General features: G+C 40.9%; 1 protein-coding gene across 1 annotated transcript in view; it reads left to right on the top strand.

The window, feature by feature from the left end:
• LOC127422864 (protocadherin-15-like) overlaps positions 1-21,537 on the top strand; it is a 427,222-nt gene that overhangs the window by 77,147 nt on the left and 328,538 nt on the right. The window contains exons 6-7 of the mRNA XM_051666673.1: positions 19,531-19,691; positions 20,268-20,423. Coding sequence (XP_051522633.1) covers positions 19,531-19,691; positions 20,268-20,423 — 317 coding nt within the window. The remainder of the gene's footprint in view (positions 1-19,530; positions 19,692-20,267; positions 20,424-21,537) is intronic.

A 21,537-nucleotide genomic window follows, 5' to 3' on the forward strand; every position in this document is an offset into this window, starting at 1 on the left:
GAGTCACATTGTATTTAATATTCTCTGACTGACATACATTGCAACATAAAAGTTTCAACACCTTGACTGAATTTATGTTTCTCATGATCATAAAAATATTTTGATCTAAAGGCTCATTCATAAATGCTTGAAATTAGTTTTGTGAATGGATTTTTTAAAGTAATTTTTTGTCATCTGATTTTATTTGGATTCATTCAGTTGTTTTGATCTGCTACGGCTGCTCTATAAAGGAAGAATAGCAAGCAATTAATTTCTGACATCAGTAAGTAGCAATATCCTCTTACAGATATGAAAAAAATAAATAAAAAATAAATAAAATAAACTTTAGCCTGGCTTTAAGTTTTGGGCTGGTTTTAGAGTATAAATGATATTCAAAGGCTTTAATATCAGGGTCAGGATGTTATAGCCTGGCTCCACATAGCATGAATTGCTAATAATTTTACTACAATTCGCTCTCCCCATCTGAGGGAATGGAAAAAGTGCACTGTATATTTATTTTTATAATGTCATCTCTGTGAATTATAAAACAATCATGGAATGTCAGAATTTCAGTGCTGAGTGAGCCTCTTTACAGAACTACAGTACAGAAGAACACAGGATGTACCGATCGCAAGCTGAGGATGATTGGATCTGGATGGGAAGCAATTATTTTTTGGGGGGTGGAGCCCTGCAGTCATTTTGTTTTTCTTTGCTGTCTTGGTTCCTGAAGCTTTCTTCCTATTCATTTTATCCATAGAGATTTTTATAAAATTCTTCAATAAAGAGATTTAAGCCAATAACCAGACCAGCCAGCTCTAAACTGAATCACAACATTACAATCTTTGATTTGATGCAAAATAAGTACAAGACAAAGGTAAAACACTGCATACTTAAACTTTTATGAAGTATTGATCTTTATGGTCTATGGTTAAAAGTGTAAAACAATATTTTTTACATTTATTGGAATATATATACATATATATATATATATATATATATATATATATAAATACAAATATGTAGGGAGACTGACTCGATAATGTCATTCACAGTGCTTCATGGAAGTTGGCCTCGCAGCTGTGTTCTTTTGCACAGATTTGTTTGCTGTGTTTCTCTGATTGTGGATATCTCTTTAGGATTATGGGTAGTGTATTTCTTTACTGGGCATTCCTCTATTAAACATGATAAAGTTGAAATACTGCTGACTGATTGCTTCGACAGAAGCAAATACCATTGATTAACAACCTCAGAGCTCATTGTAGGTCTGTCTTAAAACGTTCTAAAGTTGTTGTTAATAATCAGGCTCTCTATGGAGAAAATGAAAGGAATTTTTACCTCCAGAACTCTCCTGTTGCATTCTATAGTCAGAACAATGAAGGCAAGGAGGAAGACACATTGACGTGTGAGTAGAGACAACTCAACATGCTGTGCCAAGCGTCACCCAGTATGCCCTGCACAGGTGTGCTGCCAGCTTGCAAGGGCTGCGGCCTGCTGCAAGCCAGCTGCCAGGGGACCTCCAGGACTGGGCTCACCGCTGTTTCAGAAATCCGAGAGAGGGAATGGCATGCTGCTTCCTGAGCTCGTCCGAGTGCTCGCCAAGAACATGTTCATCACCTATCAGTGTGACACCAAAAACCATCTGGCCACATGCTGAGAAACACGGGTTTAAACAGAGAGGGAGGAGAGGCTGTAATGAGCAACTTGGAATAGTGTGAAAGAGGTGTAGGTGTACGCTGAGAGCGAGATACAAACACGCCAGAAAAATAACACATCTCTTGCTTTGACGGGGCTGTGGAATATCATTAGTGTGTTGTCACCGCAAGTGTACTTCACAAAATCACAAAAGTTATTTTTTTTTGTGTATTTTTTACCATCAAGTGCACATAAAACACCTAGGGGTGAATTTACTGAACAGTTCCACCACGTTTCATCCAAAAATGAATTCTGCTATCATTTACTCACCCCCATGTCATGCCAAACCTGAATGACTTTCTTCTGTGGAACACAAAGATACATTTTTTATTAATATCCTAGCCACTTTTTTTTCCATATAAAGAAAGTGAATGGGGCTGTCAAGCTCCAAAATTAAAAACAAAAAAGCACCATAAAAGTATCAAAAGAGTAGTTCATATGACTTGTGCGCTGTATTCCAAGTAATACTGGTATCGGAATCGGGTCCTATACTGCGCTTATGTACTCGTACTCATAAAAATGCTCCAATGCCAAAAAATGATACCATTTGATGTACGCATGTCATTATGTAAACATTCAAATTAAAATCATGTTATCTTCTAGTAAGATTATCTAACCGCAAAAGCTGCGATTTAATGAGATAAATATATAGTTTGCATGTGCGGCACGCTTCAAATGTGAGCACTTGTGAATGTGTGGAGCCGGTGTTTTGCCAACGCCGGTTGCACATACCTTTTAAAGCTCCACCTTGGCTCATAGAGGTAAAACACTGTCATTGTGCACTCTTGCTTTTAGCAGATGAAAGTGAACAGAGCGCAAATTCACGTTGTAGTGCAAGGCACATACAGAGTACATAATTAATTAAATAGCAGCCTTTTGCGGTTTGATAATCACTTTGAATCCCGTAATGACGTGCTTTTGCGGACTGAAAAGCTACCGTCGTAGCACAGAAACACTTCGAAATAAAATATTAATTTAAATGAAAAAAAAAAAAAAGTATGACATAAATATATAACTACTGGAAAGTTGTTTAATATTCACTGTATTGCTACTACTACTACTACTACTAATAATAATAATAATAAATCAATAGTAATTGTATTGTATTTTAGCAATATATCACATCTGCGATGCTCACTTTATTTGACAAAAATAACTCTGCATTTTGGATTGTGCTGTGAGGTTCTGAATAAAAGCACTATAGTTGATGAAAAATAATACAGTATTATTAAATTTTTATTTATTAAATTATTTATTACAACAATTATTATATATTTATTTTTATATTTTATATTATTTGTATATTTTCATTTGATTAAAGTTTTAATGAATTCAATTATTTAAAAGCCATTTTGATTATAAAACTGAAATAAACTCTTGATATGGAGTTCAGAAAAAAAAAAAAAAAGGTATTAGCGAGTACCAAAAACGAAGTATCGGTACTCATACTCGTTCTCCAAAAATATGGTATCGGGACATCCTTACATATGATAGCTTCTTTCCCTTTAAGCTTGTGTCATTTATTCTTTATAAAATGCGACTTGTTATAGATGTGGTTTAATCACAAACATCTGCACTATTTGCTTGGCACAGTTAATATTGTACTGTTATGGCCCACGGAAAGCAGGCTCTAAACTATTAAATGTTTATATTTAATAGTGATCTTGGCAGCAATTTTTCATCAAATCATGGAGGAGAGTGTTATAAACTTCCATGTATATATACAGGAAGGATCTACATAGAAAATTGTGCCATGCAAATTGCATTCAGCACTGGTTTTTTTGGGTGTGTTTGAGACATTCATTGATTTGCATTAATGCATCGGGTGCTAAAACAAAGAAAAAAATGTTGCACATGCAAAAAAAACAAAAAACAAAAACATTTACACTATCAGTGGGTGCAATGCAATTTCAGTGAATTCCCCACTCACTGTCACAAAATCTTGTCACAGTGGAAACAAATATCTTGTTCAGTAATGAAGTTTGATGAAACCCTGATGTTCATAAAATGTTTCTTGAACATGTTTAGCATTGTGCATGGTCCTATAATATCCTTGAGAATGGAATGATCATAAATGAAAAGTGTTATCACTATGAGGTGCTCTTGGCCCTTTAACATGGATTCAGTATTCCTTGGCTGTTTTATGCATAGTAATCATTGGGAATAATGACTCCCATGAGATGGCTGCTCATATCATTAACCATCCCCCTTCACTAGAATAGCTCTCAACAGACGTGGTGTGTTCAAGGCATCCGCTGGATCCTTCAACCGTAAACCCTTTCAAATGTTATAGGGTGCAATAAAATGAAAGAATCCCCTTAAGTTATAAAAAACCTTTACAGTTATGCTCAAAAGTTTGCATACCCTGGCAGAAATTGTCTTTTATTTAAGGATAGTGATCATATGAAGCCATTTATTATCACATAGTTGTTTGGCTCCTTTTTAAATCATAATGATAATGGAAATCACCCAAATGTCCCTGATCAAAAGTTTACATACCCTTGAATGTTTGGCCTTGTTACAGACACACAATGTGACACACACAGGTTTAAATGGCAATTAAAGGTTAATTTTCCACACCTGTCTCTTTTTAAATTGCAATTAGTGTCTGTGTATAAATAGTCAATGAGTTTGTTAGCTCTCACATGGATGCACTGAGCAGGCTAGATACTGAGCCATGGGGAGCAGAAAAGAATTGTCAAAAGACCTGTGTAACAAGGTAATGGAACTTTATAAAGATGGAAAAGGATATAAAAAGATTGAAAATGCCAGTCAGTACTGTTCAATCACTTATCAAGAAGTGGAAAATTCAGGGATCTCTTGATACCAAGCCAAGGTCAGGTAGACCAAGAAAGGTTTCAGCCACAACTGCCAGAAGAATTGTTCAGGATACAAAGAAAATCCCACAGGTAACCTCAGGAGAAATACAGGCTGCTCTGGAAAAAGATGGTGTGGTTGTTTCAAGGAGCACAATACGACGATACTTAAACAAAAATGAGCCGCATGGTCGAGTTGCCAGAAAGAAGCCTTTACTGCACCAATGCTACAAAAAAGCCCGGTTACAATATGCCTGACAACACCTTGACACGCCTCACAGCTTCTGGCACACTGTAATTTGGAGTGACGAGACCAAAATAGAGCTTTATGGTCACAACCATAAGTGCTATGTTTGGAGAGGGGTCAACAAGGCCTATAGTGAAAAGAATACCATCCCCACTGTGAAGCATGGTGGTGGCTCACTGATGTTTTGGGGGTGTGTGAGCTCTAAAGGCACGGGGAATCTTGTGAAAATTTATGGCAAGATGAATGCAGCATGTTATCAGAAAATACTGGCAGACAATTTGCATTCTTCTGCACGAAAGCTGTGCATGGGACAATCTTGGACTTTCCAGCATGACAATGACCCTAAGCACAAGGCCAAGTTGACCCTCCAGTGGTTACAGCAGAAAAAGATGAAGGTTCTGGAGTGGCCATCACAGTCTCCTGACCTTAATATCATCGAGCCACTCTGGGGAGATCTCAAACATGCAGTTCTTGCAAGACGACCAAAGACTTTGCATGACCTGGAGGCATTTTGCCAAGATGAATGGGCAGCTATACCACCTGCAAGAATTTGGGTCCTCATAGACAACTATTACAAAAGACTGCACGCTGTCATTGATGCTAAAGGGGGCAATACACAGTATTAAGAACTAAGGGTATGCAGACTTTTGAACAGGGGTAATTTCATTTTTTTCTTTGTAGCCATGTTTTGTTTTATGATTGTACCATTCTGTTATAACCTACAGTTGAATATGAATCCCATAAGAAATAAAAGAAATGTGTTTTGCCTGCTCACTCATGTTTTCTTTAAAAATGGTACATATATTACCAATTCTCCAAGGGTATGCAAAATTTTGAGCAAAACTGTATAATTGTATAGCTATTGTCAAGTGTTTTATTAACTTAAAGGGTTTCTTGTGACCGGCTGCAGGTCCTATTATTTTATTTTACAAAGTTCAGTGCTTTTTAGACCCAAACCCATTTGACTATATTTATTCAGAGGGACACATAAGTAGATGATAGGCAGAATGTCCCAAGTGCTCTTTACCATGCACTGAAAGTTTACAGTGACCAGTGATGGTTGCACTCCAAAACTGACATGAAAGCATCATAAAAGTACTGAAGTACTGACTCCTACAACAAACCAATTCAGGCCATGTCCACATTAATCAGAATACATTTGAAAACAGCGTTTTTGTTTTCGAAAGCTCTCCGTCCAAATTGCCATTATCAAGGGTTTTCCAAAAGTTGCTCGTCCACACTAAAATGTATGAAAACTCTTCACTCTTAAAAATAAAGGTTCCAAAAAGGGTGTTTCGCAGCAATACCATAGAAGAACCATCTTTGGTTCCCCAAAGAACCTTTCAGTGAAAGGTTCTTAAAAGAACCATTTTGAGAAACCTTTTACTAGTCTAAAGAACCCATTTCCACTACAAAGAACCTTTTGTGCAATGGGAAGGTTCCATGGATGTTAAAGGTTCTTCATGGAACCATGCATGCTGATAAGGAACCTTTATTTTTAAGAGTGTTGAATTCCCTTACTTCGTATGCAAAAAATCGCTGTTCCATGTGTGGTCTGAAACACAATTGTCCTCGTGTTCCATCACTGAATAGCAATTCTGTGTAAACATCCAGTCGTCTTTGAAGGAATGCAGTGTGATGGTTGTACAAAGTAACATTTATTTTTAACAACACTATCAAAGTGGATATCAGGCACAACAACGCCACTACAACATAGGCCACCATCTTAATTGGGTTGAATGGATCCCATGACTGCGTCACATGACAACATAATTTTCAGATATCTCTGTTTGCCCTGTCCATACTACAATGCAAAGACATCGTTTACAAATTCATCTTCTTGGGAGAGCATTTTTGAAAAGCTCAGTTTTCACTCTCAAACACGCCATCTCAGTGTGGACGGAAGGCCAAAACTAGAGATTATTTAACAGAGATGGGCCACTTCTATTGTAATGAGCCAGTCACCTTTGAGATAGAGACATCACCTGTCAATCAACTCAACAAAGCACATGCGCATAAGCTATACAAGCCATGAAAATGGCATTTTTAGTGTAATCTGAGGTAAAGAAGCATAATTTATGATTCCAGTGTTTTTTCCAGTGTGATTTGAAATATGTTCTTTGATTGTAATCTTGACCAACCGTTTAGGAGATTTCAGTCTTTCCCCATTCAAGTAGATAGGAGCTGCACTTTCATGACTGAAAAAAGCCTCCCTAGAGTGTTCCAAATACGGCCGACAGTGGACTGACTTGCTAGAAAGACTTTGGCCAAAACATAGAGAAAAATATGCGCCTCAAATGAAGACGAATTAGTGTGGACGTTGGCTCAGAAGCCATACAAAAGCTATGTTGAACAAACCAGTTAATAAAATTAATACCTTGGGTCTTCAGTGACACGGGACCTCATTTCACCCCTTTACCTCATCCATTTTTTTGAGTTATTCCCCCACCTCATTAGTATTCCTCAACGATTATCTTATGAATAGTGTAAAATAATAATAAAAAAAAAATCAATAAATCATAAGCTGTCCTTACTCAAATTAATAACAATACATATCAGACATATCAAACAAAACAAATCAGCATAATATATAATTTCCTGCAATTGTTTGAAATTCCAAGGCTGCAGTGAATGTGATCTGATGTGCATTACACAGTCTTGCTTTGAATGTAGTTGTAGCTCATGTGATGTATTCTTAAGCTGGCAGACTGGCAGCTGCGGATGTGGTTGTGTATGAAATGTCAAATTCATGTATGAGATCACTCTCAGGAAAAACAAACATTGCTCAGAGGTTGCTCTTTTTTATATAGCTTAGGAGATTTAATGGAGTCCTCTTTTATGACTTTCTTTTCACTTTCTCACAAAAGTTCCTTTTGGAGGCATTAAAATGGACACAAATGTGACAATTGTTGACTAAGAGTAGATCTATAGGCCTATACAATAGCCAAGTAAATTATAAATAAGGTTAAATGTGAAATAAATAAATAAAAATAAATTAAAAAAAAAAAACTTTCTTCCACTAAAATCGAGCAGTACATTCTAGCCATTTATTTGAAGTTTTATCAGTTATTGGCCTCTGGTGTTATATTATCAAAGTTCATTATACTCCATGCATTGGAGGAATTCTCTAATGATGATCAGTAGCCTTCAATTCAGTCTGACAGACTCATTTGACAATGCATCATTCACTGTTGAGCATAAATAATGGCTATAAATACTAATAATATTTCTATTAATAAAATGAAACCTATTTTTTCATTATCTTTATTAAAACTATATTGTATTTTGTCCTCATAAAAATAGAATTATTTAGCTGTTTTCGTAGCCTATATTTGTGATAAAGCCAGCCTCTGTCTCTACAGGAAACTGTACCTATCACAAAAACATGAAGACAAGTCAACCTGATCTCACGTTTAACTTATAATGGATGCATTCAGATTTTGTTTACATATTTTCAGATTTTCCACATATGTCACTACAAAAAGTTCTTGGAAATCCTTTATTTATCCTAGATAAACTTATGCAGGAAAGTTTTCCACTGAGGTAAATATCACAGACATAAGTCACTGTAACGTTGTTGCTGGCACTTGAAATGACGAAGACAATGACGTAAAGAAGCCAAGTGCAAATGTATTAACAAAGTGAAATCCAAAAACCCTAACTACATACGTAAACACACCCAAAAAAAAAAAAAAAAACATGAACTTGACATATACTTGAAAACACTACCAAAGTTACATTCAACAATACCTGACAATGGACCATGGGAAATATGAGGGTTAAATTGCATGACATGGGAGAACACATGACAGTGATAACCAATAAACACAAAGAACTCTAAACAAGATAACAAGACAATCAACCAATGAAAACAAGACACATGAACATGGAGGGAAACATGAAATCACATGACAAGGGAACCACATGACATGAAACAGGAACTAGAAATGTCAAAATAAAAGACATGAAAAACAGGAACCAACAAAATACACATGACAGTCACAAATGTTGTTTTTATTTGACAGTTTATATGTCATTTGATTTTCTCATGTGTCTTACATCGCCAGCAGGTATCAGATTATCATTCTTTTAATATGATTTAAACCATTTATTATACTGCAGTTCCTTTAAAAATTTACCGGGCAAATGGTGAGTTTTCTCCCTTGTTAAAGCACGTCTACGTTGGAAAAATATGTGTATGAATGAACAGAGGCAGAACTAAGGTCTGGTAAGCTGAAAATATATTTGGTATTATTATTAATAATAATTTTCATTTATCTTTGCAATATTTGTTTTTAACATTTAATTATCTTTTTATTTTTCTTATTTATCATCATTCTCTGTGTCCCCCGACATGCTCTGGCATGTCCCCCAGTTTGAAAAATGCTGGTATAGAGGTATAATGTGAATAGTGTAGCTCAGATAATTGGTCTTGGAAGAAGTTGATGAGTAATATTTGAGTTCATATTAAAATATCTTTTGATTGCAGATTTTTGGATGTTGGCTAACTTAGTGCAGTATGAGACATTGTTGAGGTCTCTTCTGAAACACATGGGGTCTTTTTCTCAGGAGCAAAATCTGAGATGCAAGAGACTTAAGAATAGTATAAATGTTATTATGGGCTGTTCTGGTGTAAGGTTTCTTTTTTTCTGTTACAGTGTACAGTAACAGGTACAGGAAGGTGATTAAGGTGTACTTTAAATGATCCTGGACTACAAAATTCATACTGAAATAGAAAGAATGCTTGAATAAATCTTAGTTCTCTAATTACAGTGCTGGCATTTATATTACTCTTTGAAATTAACGTGACAATGTTAATATTTTTGCAAATCAAAATTACATGCTTCATTACACGTTTTGCTGCAGCTTCCCAGTGAAATGTCCAGCACCAAAAGCAAGTGAAATGGTGTCATAATCAGACATGGTTTTTAAGGTCAGTATTAGATGGATGTTTAAATAAGTAAAACGTACCTCCCTAACCTAAAACTTTAGCCTAAACCCAACCAGTAGTGTTCACAAAGATAAATAAGTGGTGAAGAAAAACAGACATCTTTACCCTTAAAGAAATATTCCGGGTTCAATACAAGTTAAGCTCAATCGACAGCATTTTTGGCATAATGTTGAATACCACTAAAATGTATTTGATTCATCCGTCCTTTTCTTTAAAAAAGCAAACATCGAGGTTACAGTGAGACACTTCAATGGAAGTAAGGGTTGGAGGGTTTAAAGGCAAAAATGTGAAGCTTATTTTATGAAAGTACTTACATTAATTCTTCTGTTAAAACTCATGTATTATTTGAGTAGTAATGTTGTTTATATTGTCATTTTTACAGTAATTTTAGGGTTTGTTGATATTATATCATCATGGCAACGAAGTTGTAAAATTGGTAATAGCTTTACACAGAAAAGGTTATTAAGTGATTTGATCACACTAAAATCATGTTAGCACATATATTGTTTATGTCTTGTGGCTAAACTTTTGAAACACTGAGTATTTTAACATTCAAAAATTGGCCCCCGATTACTTACATTGTAAGTGCCTCCTTGTCAACTCAATTTTTGTGTTTTTTAAAGAAAAAGAGGGACAAGTCAAAAATAAATTTTCGTGGTAATCAATATTATGCCACAAGTGCTGTCGATTGAGCTTAACTTGTATTGAATCCGGAATATTCCTTTAACATATGCCTAAACCTAACCGATAGTGTTTTAAAAGCAATTTTGACATGAAAAGCACATTTACTGAAGCAAATACGTCATTCTGTGTCACGTCTATGGCACTTTTTCATTTCGAGTGTCATTGGCTGAGCTCGAGGCTCGTGTCCGAGTCTGAGTGTGAACTACCTCGCAAGCTAATCATGTTGGAATGGTTGGATGGATGGATAGATCGATAGATTGATCGATCTTTATTGATCCCCCATAGGAGAAATTTAGTTTGACACATCAACAGCATAAGTATGAGCAGATAACAGAATGGGGGGAAAAAATCCATAATAAGTGTAAAATCAAAATATGACATAAATAAAATAATAAAACTATAACATTAAAATATTAATAAAAAGAATATATACATGTGCAAGTACTCAATATTGTATATACTCCACTACTTCCAATCACTAAATTACATACATATACATGTCCTTTAGAAGGTGGTCTGTGGTACGGCAACTCAAGTCAGTGGAGAGAGATGAGATATTGGCTACTGTGGAATTATAGAGTCTAATAGCTGATGGCACCCCCCTCCATAAAGAGGATGTGATGGATTGGCCACAATAGCTTCTAGCTTTCTTCTCATCCTCTTTTCATTCACCTCCTCTACACTATCCAGTTCTATCCCCACCACAGAGCTTGCCTTCCTCACCAGTTTATGCCCCCCCAAGACACAGCAAAAAAGATAACACTGGCCCTTGCCACTACAGCAGTATAAACATAGTAGTCTAGTACACACATTAAAAGACCTGAGCCTCCTCAAAAAGGACATCCTGCTCTGCCCTTTCATATATAGGGCCTCAGTATTGTCTGACCAGTCCAATTTGTTGTTAAGTTGCACCCCAAGGAACTTGTAGGTATCCACTATCTCTACTCCCTCTCCTCTTATGGTGACAGGAATGAGGGGCCTATTACTATGTCAAAAGTCCACCACCAGCTCCCTGGTTTTTCCAATGTTGAGCTGAAGATGATTACTTTCGCACCATCCTATGAAGGTCTCAATCAGATCTCTAATCTCCTCATCCTTATCATCTGTAATACAGCTGACAATGGAGGTGTCATCTGAGAACTTCACAAGTGACACGTTCCCGAATCAAAACTGAAATCAGAGGTGTAGAGAGTGAATAAGAATGGTGACAATACAGGTCCCTGCGATGCACCAGTATTGCAAGTCACCACATCTGTCACGTAGCCTTTCAACCTGACATACTGCGACCTGTCATAAGGTAGTCTATAAACCATGCCACAAGGTCCTGATCCACCTGCATCGCAGAGAGCTTCTCAGCCAGCCAGAGTGGCACTTGAGAAGTTAAAAGCATCCTCACAATACTTTGTGGCCTCTCCAGATGTGTGTAAGCCATGTGAAGCATGTAAATGTAGGAGGATCTGTACTACAAGCATTTAAACGTATCATTTTTCAAATGATGTGTTTGAGTAAAAGTGTTTTGATATTTGATAACAGCAGTGTGTGAGTAATAGAGCAAAAAAATAAGTGTTTATAAAGTCATAAACAGCCATAGTATCTGTGATTTGTGTGAAAGTGAATAAAACATAAAATTTTTGTAGTGCCTCTAGTGTTAATTTCACCAGGAAACTGCAGCAAAACAGAAAAAGGGGTGTAAAACTAAATTTGTAAAAAAAAAAAAAAATATTTTAATTTTAGTTCCCTATCTGTCACTCACTCGAAGTTGTGTCGATGTAGTGACACTAGGGGTCACTCTTGGGAGCCTGAGACAACTCTGGTCTTTGATAAAAGGCCAATGAAAATTGGCGAGTGGTATTCGCATGCCACTCCCCCGGACATACGGGTATAAAAGGAGCTGGTATGCAACCACTCATTCAGATTTTCTCTTCGGAGCCGAACGGTCATGCTCACTGAGCTGAATTCCCACAACTGTTCATTCACCTCTGCTGGATCTGATGGCGCATTTCAGTGACTTCTCCCTCCTCTGCACTGGTGCACTGCAGAGAATGCCCCTGGGCGCTTCGGCAGAAATAAGAGTATATTTCTCTAAAAGAGTATATTTCTCTAAAAGAGCGGCACACACGGAACGTCTTTTTAAAGATGCCTTTCCTTTGTGTGTTATTCCTGGTTGCGATCGTTATCTCTCGCCTTCTGACGGTCACGATCACTGTCTTTCGTGTCTGTGCACTGCTCATGTGGAGACAGCGTTCGTGGATGGGTCATGTACTCATTGCGAGGACATGTCCATGGCAATGATGCGGTCGTGGCTTGCCTTCGTAAGAAAGCAAGCCACCCCAGAGGCTCCCCGCCTCAGTCCTTTTACCCACAGGTATGAGGCCAGTGCGGCTAGCACTGGGGGCGATTTGGGGACCCCAATGGGACCGCCTCTGCCGGGTATCCCCCCACGGACCTCCCATTCCTCAGCATGCTCGTCTGCCCCGATCGGGCTCCCGGATGAGTCCGCCAGCTTGTCTCACGGCGAGTTCAACCTTTTATTCGGAGCCCGCGAAAGTGATGAGCTCTCGAGCGCAGCATCGGAGAGCGAGTTCGTCCACTCGGACGCGGAAGCCTCAGCTGGGCAGTCATATTGCTCAGTCACAGGCTGACACGGAGATGACGACATGCTTTCCCAGGCAGCCACGAGCGTCGGCTAGATTGGAACCCTCCACTCTTCCCTGAACCCTCGTGGCTCGATGATTGGTTCCTGGGCTCGCGGCGCCGCTCAAAGCCACGCCACGCCCCCAGTCCTTTCTTCCCGGAAGTGCATGAAGAGCCAACAAGGTCATGGGAGGCACTTTTTACTGCCCGGTCCCAATCTTTTCAGCTTCCCCGCCCTCACTACCTTCGATGGTGGGGCGGCAAAGGACTATTCGGCAATCCCCCGGTGGATAAAGGCGCTCGCGGTGCACCTATGCCTGCAGAGTGCCACCACCTGGCGCGGGTGCCCAAAGCCCCTGTCCAAGGCCTGTGGGCTTACGTCGTCTCTGATGGCCAAGGCCTGCGGTGCCGCTGGACAAGCCGCCTCCACCCTGCATGCCATGGCTCTCCTACAAGTCCGCCAAGGTGCTAAAGGAACTGCAGGAGGGTAGTTCCGCCCCGGGATAAATGCAGGAACTGCGCTTGGCAACCGACCTCACTCTCCGAGTGACGAAGGTCACGGCGCGGTCTCTCGGGCGGTCGATGTCCACATTAGTGGTCCAGGAGCACCACCTTTGGCTCAACCTGGTCGAGATGGGTGAGGCCGACAGGACACGGTTCCTTGCTGCCCCCATCTCCTAGGCTGGCCTATTTGGCGACACCGTCAAGGACTTTGCCCAGCAGTTCTCGACAGTGGAGCAGCAGACAGAGGCTATCCGGCATATTCTGCCCCGGCATGGCTCAAGATCCCGCATCCCGTCTGCTCGTCGCCAAGGGCGTCCCCCTGCGGTGACTGCACCGGCTCCGCCGCAGCCTGCCCCTTCGGCCCGGCCCCAGTATAGAGCCCACCGCAGGAAGCAGATGCCACCCGTCTCGCGGCCACCAAGAACCCGTGAAAGGCTTCAAAGCACCCCTGAGACGGGTGACCAAGGAACGACGAAAGCCGCTGCTCTGGAGCTGGTAAACAGACCACTCCATCCCCCGGTCGAGGGCTGGGAGGAGAATCTTTTTGTTACCTTTGCATTTAATTGCGCTGCATGCCCAAGTGGCTGCAGTACCCAAGAGTTCAGCAAGAGTGGTTTCCTTGTTCCCTGGGTCACGTATCTGGTGTGCACGGCATCATCACGACCACCGTCCACTACCCTATTTGGCAGGTTTGGCGCTCCAGCGGCGGTCTTCCACCCCAGAGCTCCCAGCTGTGGCACAAATCCGCCCCCGATGTGACAGTCTCCACGGGTCACGAGGACAGGCCTCTTCACCCCCATCCCAGGCTGTTCCGGGGGTGGTCACAAGGAGCCAGGTAAGTACTTCGATGTCCCTGAACTCAGCACGGCTACGACATGGTGTGACACCTCGAGCTCCGCCCCACCGCGAGGCCCCAACCGCTGGTACGTCCGACGAGACTGTCCCTTTGGTCCCCCTCGCGCAGAGCTTGGATGCGTGGCTTGCGCTTTCCAATTTGTCGTGATGGCTTGTCCGGACCGTCCGACTCAGCTACACGATTCAGTTCACCAGGCGTCCGTCCAGGTTCAGCGGTATCCACTTCACCTTGGTGAAGGACGAAAATGCTGCTACCTTGTGCTTGGAGATCGCCACCTTCCTACGGAAGGGTGCGATAGAGCCTGTCCCTCCGGCCGAGATGAAGAAGGGGTTTTACAGCCCCTCCTTCATCGTACTGAAAAAACGCGGTGGTTTGCGGACAATCTTGAACCTGCGAGTAGTGAACCGGGCTTTACACAGACTCCCGTTCAAGATGCTGACGCAAAAACGCATTCTGGCGAGCGTCCGGCATCAAGATTGGTTGGCGGCGGTAGACCTTAAGGACGCGTACTTGCACGTCTCGATTCTACCTCGACACAGACCCTTCCTGCGGTTTGCATTCAAGGGTCAGGCGTATCAGTACAAGGTCCTCCCTTTCGGCCTGTCCTTGTATCCTCGCGTCTTCACGAAGGTCGCCGAGGCAGCCCTTGCCCCGTTAAGGGAAGTGGGCATTCGCATTCTCAACTCTCTCGATGACTGGCTAATCCTAGCTCACTCTCGGGACATGTTGTGTACACACAGGGACTTGGTGTTCTCACACCTCAGCCGACTAGGGCTTTGGGTCAACTGGGAAAAGAGCAAGCTCCTCCCGGTTCAGAGCATCTCTTTCCTCAGTTTGGAGTTGGACTCGGTCTCTTTGACAGCGCGCCTCACGAACGAGTGCGCCCAGTCGGTGCTGGCCTGTTTGAAGTTGTTCAAACAGAAAACAGCAGTTCCACTGAAATTCTTTTGATATAGCATCCTCAGCAGTGGCCACCCCGCTCGGGTTGATGCATATGAGACTGCTTCAGCACTGGCTTCAGACTCGAGTCCCGAGATGAGCATAGCGCCGCGGAACACATCGCGTGGTCATCAAGCCGGTCTGTCACCGTCTTTTCAGCCCTTGGACCGACCTCTCGTTTCTACGGGCAGGTGTTCCCCTAGAACTGGTCTCCAGGCGCATCGTGGTCACGATGGATGCCTCCAAAACGGGCTGGGGCGCTGTTTGCAACGGGCACGCAGCCGCATGCTTGTGGATGGGCCCGCAACTGCATTGGCACATCAACTGCCTCGAGTTGTTGGCAATTCTGCTCGCCCTGCGGGTCACAGCAGGTTACTCTCAGGGGAGAGTGGAGACTTCACCCTCAGGTGGTCCAGCTGATTTGGAGTCAATTCGGACAGGCACAGGTGCACCTGTTCGCCTCCCAAGAATCCTCCCACGATCACTCAGGCTAGGGCCCCCTCTATGAGGTGCCTGTATGCCTTTAAGTGGCATCTGTTCGCTAAGTGGTGTTCTTCCCGACGGGAAGACCCCCAGAGATGTGCAGTCGGATCAGTGCTTTCCTTCCTGAAGGAGAGGTTGGAAGGGAGGCTGTCCCCTTCAACCTTGAAGGTGTATGTTGCTGCCATAGCAGCACACCACGACGCAGTCAATGGTAAGCACGACCTGATCATCAGGTTCCTGAGAGGCGCCAGGAGGCTGAATCCCTCCAGACCATGCCTCGTCCCCTCATGGGACCTCTCTGTAGTTCTTCAGGTTCTACAGAGAGCCCCCTTTGAGCCTTTGCAGTCAGCTGAGCTTAAGGCACTCTCCTTGAAGATTGCCCTCCTGACTGCGCTAACTTCCATCAAGAGGGTAGGAGACCTGAAAGTGTTCTCTGTCAGTGAAACGTGCCTGGAGTTCGGTCCGGGCTACTCTCATTTGATCCTGAGACCCCGACCGGGCTATGTGCCCAAGGTTCCCACAACCCCTTTTAGGGATCAGGTGGTGAGCCTGAGAGTGCTGCCCCAGGAGGAGGCAGACCCAGCCCTATCGTTGCTGTGTCCGGTGTGTGCTTTATGCATCTATTTGGATCGCATGCAGAGCTTTAGAATCTCTGAGCAGCTCCTTGTCTGCTTTGGTACACAGCGGAAAGGAAGGACTGTCTCCAAGCAGAGGATTGCCCACTGGCTCATTAACGCCATAGCTATGGCATATCACGCCCAGGACATGCCGCCCCCGGTAGGGCTACGAGCCCATTCTACCAGGGGTGTAGCGGCCTCCTGGGCCCTGGCCAGGGGTGCCTCTCTAACAGACATTTGCAGAGCAGCGGGCTGGGCAACACCCAACACCTTTGCAAGGTTCTACAACCTCCGGGTGGAACCGGTTTCATCCCAGGTAGTGGCAAACAATACAAGCAGATAAGCCTGGATAGTTGGCCGGGTGTATTGCTTGCACAAGGTTCCACAAACTTGGTTCCTTGGTTGACTTCCTCCGATCCCTGTGGCAGTCGAGTTTTCGGAGAGACTCGCTGCCGGCTCAGTACACGTGTTAACTAAGAGTCCTATTCTGGGGTAGGCGCTCCGCATGTGGCCGTTCGACACTCATAACTATGTTGGGGGAGGTTACGTGTCGACCTGCAACGCCCCACGCTTTCAGCAGCCACGCTACTATGTAGCAATTAATGAGGTGAATTCTTGTTTAGCACTTTTGTTCTTCTTTTATTCTCCTTCTGCAGATGTAATGAACTTTCCATGTGTCACTTTTGCAGTTTCTTTAGATGGGACATTCCTACTATGCAGTGCATGCCCCCATCATTTACAGTACTGGGTAAAAGTTTTAGGCATAAAAATGTTGTATAGTGAGGATGTTTTCAAAAATAATGCCAAGATTTCTTTCTTTTTTATATATATATATATATATATATATATATATATATATATATATATATATATATATAATTAACTTCATACAAAGTTTATTTTTTAAAATAAAAAATCGAATTCAATATTTAGTGAGACCACCTTGTGCCTTTAAAACAGCACCAATTCTCCTAGGTAGACTTGCACCCAGGTTTTTATTTTATTTATTTTTTTTTGGTACTTGTTCTATGTGTGTCTCAATTGCTTCTGTCTCTTCATGTAATCCCAGACAATATTGATGACATCCATACCATCTGTTTCAGGGCTACTTTTGTTGTATTCTATTTACAAAAGGAATGTTTGGAGATCTAAAACTGATATTCTGTTTTTTTTTTTTTTTTTTATATTTCTTCGACACATCTTAAAGCAAATGTTTTTTTGAAACGCCAAATGTGCTTAAGACATTTGCACAGTACTGTATTTTATTCTTAATATATTTAAGAATAAGTCTTCATATATTGAATAAAAATATTAAGCTAACATATATTAACATTTATTATTATATTAGTTATTTTTATTTTAGCACAGTATCGCAATTAATTTAACATTTAAAAAAGTTCACTACCTTGGTTTGAGTGGATGTTGCCATTTTTGCCTCTAAATTTACAAACTGGCAATTTATTAAAGCAATATCACAGGATCAAGAGTGCTGTATTGTCCATCTATCAGCACGGCTGTGATTCGGCAATGGCTGAGTGCCGCAGGTGATCATAGCCGTGCTGATAGAAGGACAAGACAGTACGATTGTGAGTGTGATATTGCCTTTATTCAACAGTTCAATGAACAAGTATATAAATAAGTAGGGAAAAACTTATTTATAAGTTTGTGTGTGGAACTACTTGAGATAGATTCAGGATCTACCATTGCTAGTATGAAACCTGCGCCAAAGCCTCCGTTAGTAATTCAGAAACGGCACTTTATAATAGTGCTGGGTGAAAATATAGATTTTCTGTTGAATCGCGATCTTCGTTTGAACAATCTCGATATCAAAACCTTTTTGCACGTGAGTTTCTGTACTGACAGATCCCCCAGTGTGTTGGGGGAGGTTACGTGTTGACCTGGTGTGCTGGCTACGAGGCACACAGTGGTCTGCCCGCCACACACCGGCAGTTCACGTAACACAGTTCAGCCAGTTGTGGCGTTTCGTATAGGAACCCCTAGTGTCACTACATTGACACAATGTCGAGTGAGTGACAGATAGGGAACGTCATGGTTACTTGTGTAACCTCCATTCCCTGATGGAGGGAATGAGACGTTGTGTCCCTCCTCCCACAACGCTGAACTACCCGCTGAAATGGCCGGACCTTGTCTCGGCTCCTCAACATAAAACCTGAATGAGTGGTTGCATACCAGCTCCTTTTATACCCCTATGTCCGGGGGAGTGGCATGCAAATACCACTCGCCAATTTTCATTGGCCTTTTATCAAAGACCAGAGGTGTCTCGGGCTCCCAAGAGTGACCCTTAGTGTCACTACATCGACACAACATCTCGTTCCCTCCATCAGGGAACAGAGGTTACACAAGTAACCATGACGTTAACGTTCATTCTGAGACTAGGTTGCAAACATTCTAGTTAGGCAGTTTTTCAGCCCGTAACCCTAAATAAATAATTCTGCAATCCAAACTGAAGCCACTGTATGGAACTGCAAAAATAAACATTTATTTTCAAACAGTTTTTCAATTACGCCCCCATGATCTGCCATTGATCAAACAGATCCCTCCCCCAGCTCATGCCATTGAGTCAATTTTGTTGTGTCAGGCTGGCGGGCTGCACAAAACAACTGAGGAATTTTTATAGCACCACAAAGACCGTGTTTACAATTTTTAGAAAATGAAAATACAAATGGCTTACTTACAGCTGTCTCTGCATATTAAGCTGGGGTAGGAGAAAGTATTTTAACACTGAAAAAGTTACTCACTTCAGATTTAATTTAACACAAAGTAGGCTAAATCCCAAACTTACCTTAAACTTTAACACTATAATTTTGCTGCCTTCGAAGCACCGCTATTTCTTTTAAGAAATGCAATTCTAGCTCCTCTGTTCCTTCTGAAATAAATAAATAAATAAATAAATAAATCCTTTGTCAATGTGAGGATTTATTGTGTCTAATTATATTTGCATATGTGCAGTTGCATTTATATGAATTTGGCAAGAATAAGCAAATATTCTGTTTTTAGTTAATATTAAAATAAATTATGGGGAAAAATCCCACAATGGCTTTTTTTTTTTTTTTTTTTTTTTTTAAATAACGTACAGAACTAATGAAAATGTTCATTTATCATTGCAGGAACTCTTCTGGTGGAGAACATGCAAATAAATGGAAGAGCAGAAGACCCTGATCGCACCATCTCTTTATCCTTACGAGACAACCATGACTACTGGGTCATCCTGGACCCGGTCAGAAAACGGCTGTATCTAAACAGCACTGGACGACTTCTAGACCGAGATGTGATTATCCCATAAATTTAACATTCTTGTGATTACTTTGTTGAAAGTGATCTGTAATTTAGTACATTTTCATTTGAAAAACAGGATAAGGTACAAAAGAATGGAACTGATTACAAGTTCATGTTTTGAGTAAACAGAGTGAAGTCTACCTCACACATTGAAAAACTCAACTGCAGGCCAATGATAGGCTTATGTTCAATGATATGGGAATATAAACAAACTATATAATGACTTCTAAAGCCACTTTTTGTAATGTCTATTGAATGCTTTACTCATCTGTTAAAATAATGTATGCCATTGAATTATTTGCTCTACAAATATTGATGTATGTAATTATTTGTGATTCATTTGATTAATGAGCGTATCATGTAATCAATTCCATTAAATGTTTAAATCGATTTTTGGGTCAGGCAGAATTATAATTGTAAAAAGTTCTTCTTAGCTGAGAAACCATTTGTTCACAGAATATAACACTTTGTAATGGGCTATAAGCAAGTGGTCATTTTTCGGTTGGTCTGCTGCATGCGCACTATGCAAATTAACAGGTTGATCTCTCGTTTTCTGTTTCTCCTTCAGCCACCCTCCTACATTCAGTCCATTGTGGTGCAGGTTCAGTGTACTAATGAGCTTGTTGGCACAGTGATACTGCACGAGGTGCGGATAGTTGTACGGGATCGCAATGACAACGCCCCACGCTTTCAGCAGCCACGCTACTATGTAGCAATTAATGAGGTGAATTCTTGTTTAGCACTTTTGTTCTTCTTTTGTTCTCCTTCTGCAGATGTACTGGAGGACAGATTATATCACAGCAGGTGCACTGAAGGTCATATTATATTATCAAACATATAATGTGGTTTTTAGAAGTTTATAATGATTGATTATTATAAATAAATTGTGATCGTGAATGCACATGCGCATGCCGGCTATGCGCGCCACCATGTTGATCCCATGCAAGGCAACATGGGTTTTTTAGTTGGTGATAGAAGCAAAGAAGGTTCTAAAAACCTAGCCCTTCCACTTTCCCAGCACCGGAAGTGGTTAGAATTAGTGACGGATGGAGTGGGAGAAGGCTTAACTGGACTAACTAGTTTGTATATTCTTTGTTTGACATCAGAAAACATGGTCGCAACGCTGCATCAGAACAGTGCACTCTGACTGTTACAGCTTTAAACTTTTATTTAGTGATCATTTGAATGTGTGTAACATTTAAAACTAAAGATATTGTTATGTTGAAAAGACTATTTGAGCAGCTGGTTCATTATGACAACCACTTCTGTCCCTCTTTTGCTGGTAAACAGCAGCATTAATGCAGATCATACTGGTTTGATCGGACATGCGAAAGGGTTAAATCCCAAGATCGATCTTTCACTTTATGTGACAACCCTCTATAATGCAAGTCAGTCACTCACATATGTGACCAAATGTCGCACTATATAACTAAAAATATCTACGATTAGCCACGGCTTGTAAATGTTGAGATTTCACTCACCAGTGATTGAGTAGTATAGTGGAGAAGAACTTATTAGCACCAAGATATTTATAAGTTTGGTTTAACTCGTTCTGTGTGTCCAAAGACGAGATCCACGGATCCATATGTCATTGAATAATGTCTCTTTTGATACCCTTTCTGTTCTTTACAGTCAGATGTTGATTAGAAAAAGAAAAAGAAAAGAAACATTTAATTCTAATCAAACATGGATGTGCTATAGAAACTATGCACGTCCGATAGGTCTTAAAGAGACAGTACAGATTAACAAGTGTACTACATACCATTGTAAATACTTGAAAATAGTACAAATTGTGCAAGTAAACAATAAACATGTAACAAAAATAGACTGTATATGCA

Source organism: Myxocyprinus asiaticus, chromosome 32 (genome assembly GCF_019703515.2).
Source record: "Myxocyprinus asiaticus isolate MX2 ecotype Aquarium Trade chromosome 32, UBuf_Myxa_2, whole genome shotgun sequence".
Taxonomy (NCBI): Eukaryota; Metazoa; Chordata; class Actinopteri; order Cypriniformes; family Catostomidae; genus Myxocyprinus; species Myxocyprinus asiaticus.